General features: G+C 37.9%; 1 protein-coding gene across 3 annotated transcripts in view; it reads right to left on the reverse strand.

The window, feature by feature from the left end:
* The window catches only part of DOCK4 (dedicator of cytokinesis 4), a 437,391-nt gene that overhangs the window by 242,312 nt on the left and 176,358 nt on the right, over positions 1-18,721 (reverse strand). For all 3 annotated transcript variants that reach the window (XM_004741945.3, XM_004741944.3, XM_004741943.3), the window contains exons 2-4: positions 5,943-6,026; positions 3,445-3,485; positions 1,397-1,452 (exon numbers count right to left, since the gene is read on the reverse strand). In XM_004741945.3, coding sequence (XP_004742002.2) covers positions 1,397-1,452; positions 3,445-3,485; positions 5,943-6,026 — 181 coding nt within the window. The remainder of the gene's footprint in view (positions 1-1,396; positions 1,453-3,444; positions 3,486-5,942; positions 6,027-18,721) is intronic.

The following is an 18,721-nucleotide window of genomic DNA, read 5'->3' on the forward strand; positions in this document are numbered from 1 at the left end:
ATCAGAACAAAGAGTGAGCCTGTGGCTAAAGTATCTTCTATGGTTTCCTCTGGTTCACTTGCGGGGGGCTGGACAGTGTCAGAGTGAGCCTGGTAGGAGAACTCCGAAAGGACTGTTTACTCTCCTTGATTCATTTCTGGTGGGTTACAGCTACACAACCTTCCCAAAGGACACCCATTTATTAAAAAGGGTAGTAGCAGTTGTAATTATTTATATCAGAATTATGATTTTAATCTACTAGTTTAAATAATTACTACTGCTACTGCTAGTAATAGTAATATTGTTTAAAGTAGCATATATGTGTGTGTGTGTGTGTGTTTCTGCGTATATGGATACAAAGTATAAGGATCTCCTCCAGTTTTATCTATGTAAGTAACTCTCAGGATATTTATATCATAGACTCTTGTCCACCTGCAGAAGTTATTTCAATGCACTAAGATTAATACTTTACCTTTATAGACAGTGGATATAATAATCATCTACGTAAATAGCATCCCTGGAACTCTTTTGGTAAAATTCAAGTTTGAAGATCTCATTTACTATTATTTAAAATGTGCTTTAGTCATCCAAGTAAACTGCTATTTTTTTCTATTTGAAGTAAAATGTAATTTTTATGGCTGAATCTGCATTGTTTCTTCTGTCATAAAATGACAATCATTCAATGGTCCAGTGAGTATTCCTTGTGGCACTGGCAGCAAATGTTTGGGTCCAAACCCACGGCCTACTGATAATGATTGGTCTGCTCATGATAACCGCTTAACTAAGCAAGTTCTACTGTTTTACACTATGATATTTTATTTGAATGATCTGTTATTCTGACAGCTCCTTCAAGTCCTTTTGCAAATCGACTAGAAAACCTTCTAAAATGTATGAGAGATCTTGGGTGATGAATGAGTTCAATCAAACAATAAACAGAAATGCCATTTCCTAAAATAGAAGAGTGGCTTTATGAAATGGTCACACAAGGATACGGTATGATCCTGAATTAGGAGAAAACAGTCAGACTTGGCTGCTTATAATCAGTGGTGAATCTAGGAAATTCCTGGGGTTTGAAACATGACTCAGCACTCCATGAGTTGGCTGCCATGCTTCTCCATACAGCAGGAAACCAAAAAGAACCAACTCCTTCTGCTTCAGATTAGGCTGATTCCATGATCTGTGGACAATGAGAGACCTGTGATGCCCTAGATTCTTCTCCAGTCCAGCACATCCAGATGGAGAGTATTACATTTTCTCTACCAGCTGCCTTTGTGTAATCCACCTTTATCAAACCACAAAGACAATGGCATGATCTCCTGTAGTTCATTTGTCAAGACAATTACTAAGCCTTTCAAATTCTCAACTAAGCAATGGTTCTGTGAAAATCCTCTCACTATTAATAAAACTCATTTCTTACCCTTTGTTCTTCACACAGGCATTTTTCAAGTGAACGTAGCTGGAAGGAAAGATACCCTGTGGGAGAAAACAGGAGGTTATAGCGCTAGCTGACTGATAACGCAGGAGTGTTTGCACAAGTCAAATGTGTAAAATACAGTCATACAACCTGAAGAGTATCAGGAACAGGGAAAAACAACATCTCTACCGCACTGGATTCATTCCTTTTATTTCCTACTATTCACCAGTTTACAAACTCAGGGATTCTCTAAAATAATTTAAAAAAATTAAATCTCACTCAAAAGTATATTCTTTATAAAACAGAAAATCTTTAAATTTTCAGGAATTCTGCAGAGAAGACATGTTACACAGAATAAGAATTTTTAAAATATTGCATTTTTTTAATATTGTATTAGCTTTTGTTTGTTTTGATAGTTGTTCCTTTTCTTCTCCCTGAAACACTCATGTCTATTTTAAAATATACACGTTAAAAAAAAAAAAAAACATTATGAATTGGGAGACAAATCATATATTATGTGTTATGGAAGACCTTTGATGGAAACACAGCAGCAATTAATCACCAGGCTGCATACCGATGGAACAAAAATTAAACAAAAGACAGCATGCTACCTTAAAGCTTTTTACTGTAGGGAAAAGATAGGACAAGGAAATTGTTCCTTTGTTCTAAATGCAAAGTTGAAAGAAACAACATAAAAAAAATTAGCATCAATTTTATTGTCCATTAAATGACAATATCCTCTGAATGATTTTTGATGTATCATCAAATGACAAATTCAATTAAATATTTAGGAAAGCAAATGTCATTTGAATACATTATCACCTCTGCGGATCCAAGGATAACATAAAACTTAATAAGCAAACTCTGTACATACAACAGTAGTAAACAGACACATATGTTAAAAAATACGTATTTTTTTCCTTCAAAATTTAACCCAATATGGTAGGATTAACAAACAGAGTAATTATAATTAATAAGAAAGAGTCAGAACTTGAGGTTAGAGGACTGGCAGAAATAATACTTTTTTTCAAAATTATTCCAAATGAATAATTAAGTACTGAAGCTACATTTGCATGTGCCTTGCAGATGTCCAAAAATAACTTTAAATGAGGGCTAAAGTATTTTAAAAAATTAAATTTCTATATTCTTTTGTCCTTCAGGCTCTCCTTTAGAATGACCAAAAATAAATGAAATAGTTATTAAACATAGCTGGATGATCTAGAAAAAGGTGTGGTTAAGCAGAAAGACAGGCGGAAGAATTTAGATCACTAACATTATATCCCTAGAATAAGCAATGATACAATTTCTTATCTACAATCCTAATAAAGCCAGAATTAAACAAAGAAATGAACATGACATGCAAGAGAATATTGCAGAATGTGGGAAGTTTGGATGAAAGTTGGAGAGATTAGAACAAAGGAGACAAATACAGATAATAAATAGTAAGGACGTGTGTCAAGGTCATAAAGCATACAAATAAAAGGTCAAACAAAAATCATACTACTTCCTACTGTAATTCCTGAGGATGTATATGACCATATGAAGGATAATGAGTCTGAGTTTTCAGTCTGGAATGGTAAAAACAGGGAGAGCTTTATAATAGGTTTCTCCATGTTTCACATGCCCAAACCCAAAAGGGAATCTTATTAAGCTGCTGAAATCCACGTGTTTCTCCACACCACTCTTTTGCAAATGATATCACAGAAAACTCCAAGATTAAATACCTTTATTCAATTTTTCTTTTGGAATATCTACTTCCCCTGCTTTAATTTTAATTTCACTCTCTCTTAAACAGTTCAAAAAGATTTTGTTTATATACAAAGAGCTTATTAAGGTCTTCTCAGTACAAACTGCAAGGACTACGTAGGATTATCATTTCAGTAGCATCTTAACGATAATCCGAGTTCAAAGGAATTTCCCAAATTATGAAAATCTGTATTGCCATTTGGCATTTCAACTAAGACTCCCAACTGTAATTGCAATTGTAACATGAAGTAAAACAACTTTTTAAAAATCCCGTAATTATGATTATGAGTAGTATTTTTTATTACCTTGACATTTGGGTTTTTTAAGGCAAATCCTCTGTACCACCCTGTGGAGAAATAATCATGGTCATTATTTTGATAAACCATTGTAATATTTTAAAAGAAAAGAAATGACTACAAATAAGTCTGTCCTTTACTGATGGAATTTTACCTTATAAATAAATATTCTGTGTATGAACAAGATGGGAGCTGGACTGGGCTGAAGTGATTACTAGTTTAAGAATCCTATTAATAAACTGTTTAAAAAATTGTAATGGAGATTTATTTGGAAAATAGAAACATGCATAGTGGAAGCACAAGGTTTGGAATCAGAGTATTGGGTTTAAATCCTGGCTTTGCTACTTATCAGATTATTTTATTTTGGGCAAGATAATTTATCTGAGCATCTGTCTCAGGGAACTTCAAGAATCTGCACAAGATTTAATATGTTTCCAATTTCTCTTTGCCCAACTACAAGTATAGGTTGGGCTCAACCAACAGTCATAGGGTAAATTTGCACTTCCTTGAGTCCATCATCTAGGGTTAGGATCAGTCTGATAGCATAAGAAGATGGAAATCAGATATCATCCATCAAAAAAAGTGATGGGGGGGGCACCTGGGTGGCTCAGCGGGTTAAAGCCTCTGCCTTGTCTCAGGTCATGATCTCAGGGTCCTGGGATCGAGCCCCACATCAGGCTCTCTGCTCAGTAGGGAACCTGCTTCCCTTCCTCTCTCTCTGCCTGCCTTTCTGCCTACTTGTGATCTCTCTCTGTCATATAAATAAATTAAATTTAATTTAATTTAATTTAAAAAAGAAAGAAAAGTGATGGATACTCTTATCAGCAAAATGTCCTAGCACCTGAGCTCACCCTAACTTTTATTCTATAAAATGCCTATGACTCAACCTCCAAGCAACTCTAAATCAGTATTTTATAGCACTATCCTGAAAGAAGAATGTTATCTTTTTATAGTTTAAAAGAAGTATAAGGTGTATGTGTGTGTATACATATATATATATATATATATATATATATATATATATATGAAAATTTATGGTAAATATATACCCCTATAAATGTATTATTTTCAACTTATAGTTTCTTCAAGCATAGAACCATTTTGTTTATTGGTAATAAATTACCATATAACAAATATTTTGTAGTATTAGACTTTCTTGATTAATTGAATTTTTAAAAATAAATATTTGAACTTTGTATTAATATTAAAAACTTATATAAAAATTTATATAAAAATTTATATAAATATTCAATACAAATATTTAAACATTTTTTGTTCCTTATAAGATATATTATAAAATGCCATGCCTAACAGCTTTTAAATCAGTTTGAAGAAAGCAAAATGAATTGAGCAGAAACTATCTATCTCAGGATTAAGGAGATCCCTTAAAATATCCAAGAAATATGATTATTTATCATTTTAACAGAAACCAAAACTTTTTGAGAACTGCAAAAGTCTCATAGAGAGGTCTTTGTCAACGGTTTTTAGGTTACAAAACTGCTTCCATTAGCTATGGAGTCCATTTTCATGCACCTATTCAAAACAGATTTTATATTTATCTGTATACAAAGTAAAAACAGACAAAATGGATCTGACAATAACATGGAAGACCTGATTATATCTTTAAAGATATCATTCACAGTACACAGAATAAATGTTCATGTATCACCACCATTTAATGTAAGATTTTTAAGTAAATCTGACAGTTCGGTTTGGAGGAACACAGTTTAATGAATCTTGACATGACAGAATGTTATCATAAGTTCCTATTAAGAATAACATTTCAGGAGGAAAATGTGTAGTTTTGGTTATACTTATAGGGCTTTAAAATGTGGTCATCTCATTAACGAGAAAAAAAATACTCATTTCAATGACTGGGATCTTTGCGAGTAGGAGAGCTTAAGGATGTTTCATGGAATACGATTGGAAACACTTGACGACATATTAAGTATCTTGATTTAATCAGTTACATGTTGCATAAACTAATAACCATAAAGTTCTTGCAATATATTCCACAAACATTTCAAATGCACTGAACAACTTTAGTTCAAGTTTCAGGGTGGCAGGAAAGAAGACAGCAGGACTAAAGTAGAGCTGGCCTTGGCAGAAGTCCTCCCCAAGGTATCTGATTACCTAAACTTGGAGAAGCCATTTCTGCTCTGGACCTCTGTTTCTTCCAGTCCTGGGGGACCTACTAGACCCTTGAGATTCTGAGAAAGGTCTTCTAGTTTGGCAAGGAGTCATGAACTCCCACAAATACAGTAGCCTCAAATGTTTTCTATGGTGGGATCTAGTGAATATAAGGAAATAATGTCAGGGAAAATGTATCAGCTTAAAGACAGCAAATGATGCTCTTCCATAAGCCAAACACTGAAGATGCAAGAAATAAGCTTTGTCAAAAATGGCTCACTGTGACCACTGGAAAAATCCTAGAAATCAACAGAAGGAAAGTCCAATGGTGAGGAGGTTGGTCATACAACCTCAAGCAATCTCATTAGCCCACTTACCATCACACTTCTCCAGGATCTGAACTGTATCTCCAATTTCCAATGACAGGCCATAGGGTACAGTTCCTCGAAAACTGGCAATAACTGTAAGAGATGTTATAGAATATATGAAGATAATCATATAGGTTATAGCCAATTATACTGCTCACTATTATATGTCACTGACTAGGAAAAATGATGTGAAGAGGAAGTACACTTTGAGAGCTAAAACCTGCTGTCATACTTAAATTTTATATATTTTTGAAGAGCGTCAATCTTAAAGTTTACATACTTTGCCAACTTCTGGGTGAAGTAAGTGTTACAAATATAAATTTTAAAGATACGGAATTTACTAAAACAATACAAAATATCAAGAGTATCACTCAATAACCTATGTGACAAGATTATTTCCTCACAAGATCTGTGTCATTCTTGCTTACTGCTATATTCACTCTTCATCCAGACAGCCTGCCCACAGTTGTTACTCAGTACATATGTGCTCACTAACAAATGAGGAATACATATCCTACTTGCTGTTCAGCTTGGTTTAGACTTTCTATTATGTTGCTTGAAGAAGATTTCTCTTTCCTAGACTATAAGCTCCTAAAGAGAAGAGACTGCATCTATTTACTTGCTAACATGGCCCCAGGGCTTAGCCAAGTATGTGGCATAAAAGCAATCTTCTTGTAGTAATCAATAGTAACACTGTATTTAGTCATGACTAGACTCCTCTCCTAGGATTAAACACACAGCCACCATGACAATTCCCATATGCCTTAACTCCTGAAATAGGGCGTGGGTGTCCAGAGGTGTGGGTAGGATGTCACTAGCCTTACCTAGTGGTTAAAGACTGACTAGTTTCTGAAACATTTCACAGGGCGGGGCAGGACTAGGATGTTAATATCAGATGAAGTGTGTGTAGGTTAGTCACCTCTGGGTACCTAGACGAGTTACAGAAAGAATGAAGCACAATGATTCTCCCCAGGAGAGTAATGTTTGAGTCAAAAAGGAGACAAGTATGGAGAAATAACAAAAATGCACCTCAATACATGAAAAAAAGAAAAGACATCTCCGGATCAATACAGCGTACAGTAATCAACTTTCAATTCACATTAAAAAAATTTTAAAAAGATAATAAATGCTTTGATTTTTAAAAGATCAAAATTTTGAAAGTGAATTTTATAATTCTGTCTGAGAGAGTGAGGTTTAGATACAACCCCAATCCCCAAAATAAATTAGTGCTACTGTTATGAATGTATTTTAAAAGCTTGAAGAAACGCATGTATCTGTCAAAAATCAGGACACGCCGATAAGTAATGGGCTTTTAGAGAGGTCTGAAGCCCTTTGATCATCTCAAAACAAAATTAACAGTTGAGATCAAAACACAGGACAAAATACAGTACATGAGATGGATGAAAATAACTGTAGAGTAACCAAGTTAGAACATTTTAGATAAGCACTAATTTGTGATGTCACTCTCTAACTATAACCATAAATACCATATGACCTCATATTGATGGGCTAGATGATGTTTGCTCAAAAATAATCCAGGGTCTGTGTATCTTGATGGATTATCTCAATTAACTTCCAGAGACCTCTTCTTATAAGAGATTAGAACTGAACAGATAGTAGACTGATAACAATTTAAAAGACTTCAGAGCAAGCTTGTACCCAGAACTGCCTTTCTGTATTGATGAAGTCACCTTGACCGCTCACAAGCCTCGTGGTTCCACACTGCTCCTCTTCGAGATCTAAATGCATGGACTTCCCAGCACAGCTTTCTCTATAGCTCTGACCACTCATAAATGTCCTTGTAACTCCCAAGGCTGCATTTCTCTCCTGGTCCTCATCACCTCCTTGAAGAGTTAGTACCATTCATGGACTTCATTTCCTCCTCCTCCCTGCATGCTTCAGCCCACTCAATCCAGCCTTCCTTCTGCTCTGAAACCACTCTAGGGAAGTCACCATCCCCTCACTGTGACCATAAACATATCACTTTCAGGAGTCTCTCTTCTATTGAACTGTGTCTCTCACACTCCCCAGACTTCTTCTGTAGACATTCTTTTATTAGCCCTCTTCATGTCATCCAGCATTCTGTGCTATAAAACAAAGGAGGCAGACAAGGTGTCCTCTGCTCAGTCATACCCCAAATCACAGCAAGCTCTTTCTTACAGGCCTCAGTGCCTTTTATACATATTATTCCCTTTGGGGGTTGCCAATCCCACTGCTTATACACTGCGAACTACGAGTAGTCTTAGTTTAAGTTCTAGCTCCAAGATTAACTCTTTTGGTTTCCTGATGCCATCCTTTTCCTCTTCTCATCTTCGCTTCAAGTGGAATCAATGACTCTCTCATCTGTGCTCCAAGAATACTCTGACCGCAACTTAAATAAGGTAAGGCACCATATAATATTACACCACTCTATTCATCTGTGTCTACTTGAGAACATGAACTATTTCTTTTTTTTTTTTTTAAGATTTTATTTATTTATTTGACAGACAGAAATCACAGGGCTTGATCCCAGGACCCTGGGATCATGACCTGAGCCGAAGGCAGAGGCTTTAACCCACTGAGCCACCCACGTGCCCTGAGAACAGGAACTATTTCTAATCCACTTTCAAGACCCAGTATATACGAGTATCTGAGTACAGGAACAGAGAATGAACACACACATGGAATAAATAAAGCCACTTAAAAATGGCACCCAGGTTTTGGAGATTCACAGAATATTAGCATCACCTCCTATAGCTGACAACACCTAAAAGTAGATATTAAATTGCAGATCACATAACAGAGTGGCACTTTTTCAAGATATGGTTCAGGCATGACTTTGAACTTTACCCTCTAAAATGGCAAGCCATTCTCAATCTTCAAGTTATACAAATAACTCCACCTTGTAGAGAAGTAAACTTGTCAATGGATGGATGATCACTATATTATTTACGCTTCAGGTTATAAAAGAGAAAGTTGAAAGGGAATGGCCGTTCTTTTTTTTTTTTTTTTTTTTTAAGATTTATTTATTTATTTATTTGACAGAGAGAGAGAGAGAGAGAGATAGAGAGAGATCACAGTAGACAGAGAGGCAGGCAGAGAGAGAGAGAGAGAGGGAAACAGGGTCCCCGCTGAGCAGTGAGCCCGATGCGGGACTCGATCCCAGGACCCTGAGATCACGACCTGAGCCGAAGGCAGCGGCCCAACCCACTGAGCCACCCAGGTGCCCCAGGAACAGCCGTTCTGAGCAAAGAAGCAAAAGATTTCAAAAAAGGAAGGGCCCATTTATATTAGTGGTCGTGTGTGATGTATCATAAATCAGGCAAACTTGTTTAGCAAAGCAAAGATTCACAAGATAACATAGGCTTTCACAAAACCTCAATTTGCATTTCCACCAAATATACTATGTGTTATTTTTAGATTCCATTGTGGATACAACTTTCCAACAAAATCCCTTTAAGTTTCTTTAGGCATTTTTGCATGAAACCAGTCTTTTTAACAAATAGGTGACAATCCACTTTGTCCCCTGTTATTCTAAAGAAGCTATGTCTTTATACAAAAGTCCTCAGTGTATACTTTCCAGGGGCATATCCCCCCCCAGTAATACTGGGTCTACTGAACATGACCACACACTGGCTTGATCCCTTGATTCCCTTTAGTTTTCGTATAAACTGAACAACTTTAGTAACTACAGAAAAGATCACAGAGAATGAACTCTTCACAGAACTGAAAATGTAAAGGTCCAATACTATTGTTTCAGTCATGAGACTTGAGAGTATAATTTTAAATAGCACATACAAACTACCATATGGTATTAGGTTCATTACTGTCCACATGCTATTACATAAAAAAAAAAAATTTTGGATTAACAAACATACATATAAACTGAAGTTATAACCAGGTCTTTTAAAAATATCTATGTAAAATCAAAGTGTTAAATGTAGAACATAATCATCTTGAAAATCATACCATAAACTGCTGCATATAATCACTCCTATTATTCCTTTATAAAATATTAATAATCTGTTTAGTACCTATTGACAATTTATCTGAAATTTAACGGCTGTGAGAAACATCCTCATATAGACTTGGAAATATTTTCTATGAAGAAGATAAAAAACACAACCGTTCTATGAAGTAGGGACTCATACCTTAGTTTCAGTGATACTGTTTGTTCATGCAAGCAACAGATTCACATTTTAAAACTTTGAAGCAGAAATGTCTGTTCATGTCCTCTGCCCATTTCTTGATTGGATTATTTGTTCTTTGGGTGTTGAGTTTGCTAAGTTCTTTATAGATTCTGGACACTAGTCCTTTATCTGATATGTCGTTTGCAAATATCTTCTCCCATTCTGTCAGTTGTCTTTTGATTTTGTTAACTGTTTCCTTTGCTGTGCAAAAGCTTTTGATCTTGATGAAATCCCAATATTGGGTATTTACCCTAAAGATACAAACGTAGTGATCCAAAGGGGCATGTGCACCCGAATGTTTATAGCAGCAATGTCCACAATAGCCAAACTATGGAAAGAACCTAGATGTCCATCAACAGATGAATGGATCAAGAAGATGTGGTATATATACACAATGGAATACTATGCAGCCATCAAAAGAAATGAAATCTTGCCATTTGTGACAACATGGATGGAACTAGAGCGTATCATGCTTAGCGAAATAAGTCAAGCAGAGAAAGACAACTATCATATGATCTTCCTGATATGAGGAAGTGGTGATGCAACATGGGGGCTTAAGTGGGTAGAAGAAGAATCAATGAAACAAGATGGAATTGGGAGGGAGACAAACCATAAGTGACTCTTAATCTCACAAAACAAACTGAGGATTGCTGGGGGGAGGGGGTTTGGGAGAAGGGGGTGGGATTATGGACATTGGGGAGGGTATGTGCTTTGGTGAGTGCTGTGAAGTGTGTAAACCTGGTGATTCACAGACCTGTACCCCTGGGGATAAAAATATATGTTTATAAAAAATAAAAAATTAAAAAAAAAAACTTTTAAGCATTACAGAGAAACTCAATCACAGAGTTCTAGGACTTTTAAAAGCAAAAATAGAAAAAATGATTTTAAAAAACTACTCTAAGTCAATCACGTAGCTCTACAACACAGACAATAACAAGTTCATCATCATTGTCAAAGTAATATTTATTTGATTCTGCACACCACAATTCAAGCCTGGCAAAGGCTGCCCCTTGCCCTTTGTGGGCTGACAATCTAAGATGAATGGAACATAATGTAAAAAAATAAAATAAAATAATGGAAATGCTTTGTCCCTTGTGACACAAAGGAAGGAAAATCATCTCTCAAAGTGAGAGTTTGGGCTTCATCTTTTTAATAATAGGATCTCCAACTCATGAACAGGTCATGGTCTGAAAGGTCACTCGGGAGCTGACTATTTACAACAGAGACCATGGTGCTATTGTTCTCAAATTCTGAGACTAGCCCACAGAATCTATTTAATACAAAAATGAAACTGCTGGTTTTCGCCACAAAAAAATGTGCTATGACTGCACCAGAAACCAAATGAGCATGTTGATGGGAGCAGTTGTAAAATCCAGAGGCACCGCAGTAATGGAAGACAATGAGGAAGCAGGTGTGGACCACGGAGGCACGCTAAAGAAACGCTTCCTCACAGCATATTTAAAACTGGTTCTTGCCTGTGTCCACATTCACTTCACATTGTACATTCAGCTCTGGCTTGTCACGGATGTATCTACATTTCGGTTTATCAGTTTTGAGTGTCATTGGTAGGAGGGGCAGCACAAATGGAAAAGTGGAGAAGGAAGTAGGATTTCTGAAGGACCTCCATAAGAGCTGGGAGAAACCTAAAAAGGGAAAGGAAATTAATGAGAAATTCTTTCCAGGGACTTTATTTCATGAAATGGTGAACTGGGAAAGGAGATAAGGGGTCACCTCCTCTGCACATGTACAAAATCCTCCTATAGGCAAAGATATAATATGGTGGGGAAAACCAAGATACTAGTCTAATCAAAGACTCTTCTTTCTTTACAGCTGTCTGGAATAGGGCTTGAGAAGACAGAAGTCACTTGGAGATTTCTACTGGTACTATCACTAGTATAGGACAGAACTGTCTTTCCCCAGGTCCTTTTTTCTCTTTGCCTTTCACAAGTTAGGAGCCAAGCGGTCATTCCTAACCTCAAGGGACTCCAGGCTGGCTATCAGTATGACAGCAGGACTGTGGGAGCAGATGGCCCAGAAAGACTGGAGAAAAAATTCAGATGAAATGTGGGAGGGGGATGCCTGGGTGGCTCAGTCACTTAAGCATTTGCCTTTGGCTCAGGTCATGATCCCAGGGTCCTGGGATGGAGCCAGGCGTCAGCATCCCCGCTCAGCAGGGGAGTCTGCTTCTCCCTCTTCTCTGCCCCCTCCCCCACTCTCTCTCTCAAGTAAGTAAATAAAAAGGAAAGGGGAAGGCAGGGAGGAGAGAGGAGGGAGAAAAGAGAAAAGAAATGCGGCGAGGGTGGAGATGGAAGGGTAGCTCCAGAATATTGCTTTGATGCTGAAAATGAGCTAAGAAAATGAAAGAAATGCTGTGCTCCTCCTTCTCATCCTCAGACTTGCTGTGAGCTTGGGATCTGGCTCTGTTCGGGAACCGGCCCGTGCCCCCAGGCCTCATACACCTTGCAGGCACACCCGAGAGGCACAAGTGTGGGTAGACTTATAAGCAGGATTCCATTCCTACGCCAGCCTCACCGTGGTCAGACGTGAGACATGTCACATGACTCCCTTCTGACTTGAGTGACTAGAAATCCAAAGCGCACGGAGTAAAATCCATTCGCTTCTGACACTTCCCACAGATCACCTGAAAATGGATTGGTGTCCTTGGCTGTGAAGAGGATAGTTCTCCCGGGGATTGCAGAACTTCCTTCTGCTTGAACCACTCCCATTTGGACTCGAGGTAAACGTCAAGTCTGGTGGTGGCTGCTGCAACACCAACATCCTTCTTCAGAAATGCATGACCTATTCTCCCAGCTGCTGAGAGCATTAGGGCAGGCCGTCCTTGGCTGCCAGCCCCCTTCTGGAATTGTCTCTGCTAAAGAAAGCTGCTTGGCTCAAGGTCATGGCCTCCTCCCAGGGTGGCCTGCATCTGGTGACAGACCGAATGGGAGAGAGAAGACGAGATCTTGCTGCTACCAACTCGGTACAACTGTGAAGGGTCACTCTAGCTCAAGGGACCAAGGCTGTCACTGGGCTGGCCTCACAGGTCAACTTCTCCCTCTGCCCTGTCCTGCTTCCTTCCACTCTCTTCCACTCCCCTCCATGAGTGTGAACTTCAAGAACACTCCTTGGTAAACACCCCACAAGCTAATCTGCGGCTCAGAGTGGGCTTCCTGGAGTCCAACCTGCTACCGGCTTTACAGCTTTACCCATTCACAATTTCTTCTTTGCAAAATGTATTTTCAAGGGAGAAGGAAAGGAATCTTATTGCATTACTTCAATGTGTTAAGGGTTTTGCTAAATTCTTTAGCAAAATTTTTTATTTCTAATCTTCTATGATGTAGGTGTTTCTTTTCTTTTCTTTAGATTTTTATTTATTTATTTGACACACACACAGAGAGAGAGAGAGAGAGCACAAGCAGGGGGAGGTGCAGGCAGAAGGAGGAGGAGAACCAGGCTCCCCACTAAGCAAGGATCCCAAGCAGGACTCCAAGGACCCTGAGATCATGACCTAAGCTGAAGGCAGATGCTTAACCGACTGAGCCATCCAGGCACCCAATGGAGGTATTTCTATTCCCATTTGAGAGACAGTGAAAAGGAAGAGGAGAAAGACAACCAAGGAAATAAATCAGTGATATCAGGAGGGAATTACTCCACCTTAAAATTTGAAGATACTGTCGCTGTAGCAGTAAACAAACCAGTTTTATTCTCCGGAGTCACAGACATATTCTTCACCTTGGTTTTAATGCTACAAATGCAAAGGCATTTGCCTAAGTGGCTACAAGTATAACTGAAGGTCAAACAATAAAACTCAGAACTAATTATTCATCCGCCTATCAGTACTTTTAAAAAACAACTTAAGATGATAGAAAAGGTTATGGTTTTGGCTAAGTGCCAGCCAAGAGGAGGGAAGAGACAGAGTTTAAACAATTATCTCAAAAGCATCCCAGCACTTAGCAAAGGGAAATGAAGTTAAAGAGAGCTGGAGGCCTGGGGCGTAGCTCCACTGCTTATGAACCATGTGGTCCTGGGTCCTTCCATTTGCCATCCTGGGATGACATCACCTACCTGACCTTGCTACAGAGATATCACGAGGACACAAAAATGTATGAAAATGGGATTTGTAAGCCTACAAAAATGTAAGGAAATATGGGATAGTATATTTTCATCAGCATTGATAACCAGAAACTTGGAGGCTGGACCTGAGTCTGTCCTAGGCAAAAATACATTCACAACAGTAAGTCAAAAACTCATTCTGTTATTACAGCTTCTTGGAAATCATTATTAACCAGTTAAACTTAGAAAGATTCAGGCTTAGCCAGTCGAGGGAGATAAAAAGGCTGATAAAACAGGAAATCTTTGGCTAAGAGACTGGTATGGAAAGTAAGAGAGCAAAGAGGGATTTTCCTAAAATGTAGACATAGGACAGGAAGGAAATTTCACTCCAGACATTCACTCTGCCTCAACAGCACTTGTCTGAGGGGTAACTGCATCAGGAAGGAAAAATAACAAGATGGGCTTCGTGTCACAGAGTGGAATGAAGTAACAGGAAATAATCAGTGCTTTCCCCAATATCCAAATGAAGAATATTCACTATGAAGCAAAATGCCATTTTCCAAGGAAACATATTAAATCTACCAGCAAATATGTGGTGTATATACATAAATAGATGATATATATAGGATGTATAAATGCATATAATATATACATATATACGTGTGTATATATATCACATATTATATACACCTATATATAATGTGGGTTTTTTCCCCTGTGTGAGGTGGTTAATATGAAAATTATGCTATTTAGGAGAATTTCTGAAAGACAGGATTAAGTTTCCTGACTTTTTTGTTTTTTAGATTTTTTTTTTTTTTTTTTTTTTTTGTATAAGGGAAGAGAAAAAAATAATCTGTTATGTCTTTCTGTGCCTCTTCTTCCCTCTGATTTATCTCTCCAAGTCCTAAATACCCAGAGTCACAAAACAGGCAGGGGAACTAAAGGGCACCTGGGCCCCAGCATCTATGCCCTCTGGACCCACAGGCCAACCCAAAGTGGGGAGAACCCAGCTTCTCGCACAGACTCTTCCAACGTTCTGTCCAAACTAATACTCAGTCCTGTCTCATCTCTGGTCATTCATCTCCCCCACAGAGCGAAGCACAAGAATTTCTAATTTTTCCTCCACAGGCTTTTCTTTTTCCAATTTGAAGTTTGACTTCCATTCCCAATGTTGACTTCTCAAGCAGTCATGCAACTTGCATGACTCCCATCTGCAGAGATTCAAACTCTACATTCTTATTTATTACCCCACCTTCTCTGATAATTAAGCCAGTTTCCAATTTTGAACAAACACTACTTCGGACTGGTTTTGGCCACTGAAAACCAGTCACCAACAATTTCTTTAGAAAATGAGGGGCCAGGGAACAGTTCAATGGAAAAATAAAACAAAGTCCCAAGTTTTTTCAAAAACCCCTTCTATACACTTGTCCTTTATAAACCATGTGCAACAGTCACAATGAACCTCTTATCTGCCTAAGCCAATGCCTTTCCCTCTATCTGAGATTCTGGCTACCTATCGCCTTTCCCCACCAGATGTTCTTAAAAAAACAAACAACAACAACAACAACAAAAAACAAACTCAAGCATCTTCTTCAAGGAAGGATTACACCATGTACCTCTCTCCGTTAAACTCATCGCCTCTGGTGTTTCAGCTCCTTTCTATTTCCAAGGCCTAGGACAATGTATGACACTCAGTGGGGACTCAAAAAAATGTATTGAATATACAATGTAATGAAATCCCCAAAGTGTGTTATTTCCTCATTTATTCAGCCAGTGGCCAGCCACCTTCTTCTGTATGCCAGCTCCATGGTAGGCACTAGAAATACGATGGTGAAGGTAACACTTAGCACTTGTTTCATTAAGTTCATATCATGAGAAAGAATATTTCTAGTATCTTTTGGTTCCTACAAAACACAGTAACTTTTTTTTTTTTAAAGATTTTTATTTTTAAGGAATCTCTGCTCCCAACATGGGGCTCGAACTCACAATTCTAAGAGTCACATGCTCCAAAGACTGAGCCAGCCAGACACCCTTCCCCAGTGAGTTTTAAATGCACACAAAACTGACACACTTACAGTTCTATTTATTCTTATGTGAAAAAAAAATGAAATCCATTGGTTAACATTTAATTGTGAAATAATCTCAGATTTATAGTAAGAAAATTTTAAAAATTGATACATCCTTAACCTGCCTTCATCAAATATTAAGATCTTAAATAAATATAGCACACTTGCCAAAACCAGGAAGGTAATGTTGATATAATACTATTAACTACAGATCAGATCATACACTAATTTCACCAACTGTCCAAATAATGTTCTTTTTTCTGGTTAAGGATCCAATCCAGGATTCCACATTACATTTTGTTGTTATATTCCATTAATCTCCTCCCATAAAATAGTATCTCAGTCTTTGTGTTTCATGACCTTGATGCTTTTAAGAATACCCCCCAGTTATTTTTCACAATGTCTCTAAATTTAGGTTTGTCTGATATTTCCTCATGATTAAATGTAGGATCCACAAATTTGGCAAGAATTACATGGAAGTGATGATGAGCCCTGCTCAGTGTACCTCATCAGGAAAAATACATTGGCAATGTGTAACCTTGCTGGGGATGTTAACCTTGATCACTTGGTTAAGGCAGTTTTACCACTTAGAGTTACTAGTTTTTCCTCTGTAATTAGCAGGTATCTTTGAAACTCTGCAGATACACAGTTTTTCATCATATTTTATAGCATCTATTGATGATTCTTGCCTACAACCTTAGCCATTTAACTCTGATGTTTTTTCATAGGGTTATTCAGACACAGATGAATTATCTTAATTGCAGTCAAAACCTACAATGGATCCTTTTTGAAGTGGACACAATATCCTGAGTTTAGTCTTGATTTTTTTAAGCACAAGGCATAAAATTAATATCACTGCTACCACAGGCATCCTTGAGATGACCTACCTATATCAAACAAAATAAAACGTTAGCCTTCACTTGTTTCAGAAAGTGAAAAAAATTAGTATTTTTGCTTAGTTTTCAGTATACCACATGACCTCTTCCGGTACTATTTCCCTAACCAATGAAAATATGTGTGTATGTGTGTCTGTGTGTTCAAAAACAGCTTTTTAATTATTTCAACCCAACATTCTTAAGGAAAATTGGATGGGTCCTGTCAGTAACTAAAGCCATCTGCAGGTCTGAATTAAACTTTTAGGTCGCTATTGTACTTACAGGTGCCTAAGAAGGGAATCATGATAAAATTTCCAAAACTTTTATTTCATGGAAGGAATCAAGCCTTCTATGATAGCTAATGGCCAACTTGACTTGGACTCCAGGTACCCTGATTAAACATTATTTCTGGGTGCGTCTGTAAGGGTGTTTCTGGAAGAGATTAGCATTTGAATTGTGGATTCAGTAAAACATACTGCCCTTCTCAGTGTGGGTGGGTGGGCATCATCCAACCCACTGAGGGTCTGAAAAGAACAAAGGTAGAATGACAAATTCCATCTGTCTGTCTGACTGCCAAGCTGGAACATCAGGCTTCTCCTGCCCTCAGCGAGGACCTCCAGTTCTCAGACTGCATTGTGGGACTTCTCTGCCTCCATAATCACATGAGTCAATTCCTTAGAATAAGCCATATATTAATATGTTTTACATATATGTAATATATAACAAATCAGAAATCATACAGAATCCTATTGGTTCCATTTCTCTGGAGAAGATTAACACACCTCCCTAATAATTTTGTGCCAGAAGGCTTCTTTTTAGCAAAGATCTTAGGCTTTACTGATGTTTACAATGGCTACCATTATTTATTAATTCTGTCACATGCTATATTAGAACTGATTATTAAAATCTCACTTAAAATAAGATAATGGGATGTCTGGGTGGCTCAGTTGGTTAAGCAATTGCCTTCAGCTCAGGTCATGATCCTGGAGTCCCAGGATCGAGTCCATCCTCAGGCTCCCTGCTCAACAGGGAGTCTGCTTTTCTCTCTGACCTTCTTCTCTCTCAGATGCTCTCTCTCTCTCTCTCTTCTCATTTTCTCTCTCAAATAAATAAATATTTTTTAAAAAGACCGTGACTACAAACTATCGCGAATCTCTAACTTACAGGTGACTTATATTTTATAAAATTTATAAACTTGGTTCTTTAGAACCAATAAGTAGATTCTCGAGAGACCAGAAAAAAATTCTACTTAATGGATTAAGCAGCTTAAATAATTTCACATGCCATGAACATTAGGGGATGGGAGAGATTTTGCAGAGCAGATACACTTTGGGGGAGGTGGAGAGGTACCGGCCAATGTGGAGAGACAATGGGCATAAGCGAGCTCCTTCCTAATAGCATGTTTCTCATCCTGGTCTCCTAGAGAGGACCACCACACCTCACCCTGCCACGACCTGGTGATCCACCCGCATCGCTCAGTGCCCCCAGCACAAACTGCATAATTATGAATACATCTTGATCTTCTTCCTTTTATCACTTCCCTGACATTATACTCATCACGTACTCACGTTAAGAACACCTCTCTCTCTCAATCCACTCCCACCCCAATACCCAGTGCAGACACA

This window comes from Mustela putorius, unplaced genomic scaffold, assembly GCF_011764305.1.
Source record: "Mustela putorius furo isolate JIRA1106 unplaced genomic scaffold, ASM1176430v1.1 tig00003845_pilon_pilon_pilon, whole genome shotgun sequence".
Lineage (NCBI taxonomy): Eukaryota > Metazoa > Chordata > Mammalia > Carnivora > Mustelidae > Mustela > Mustela putorius.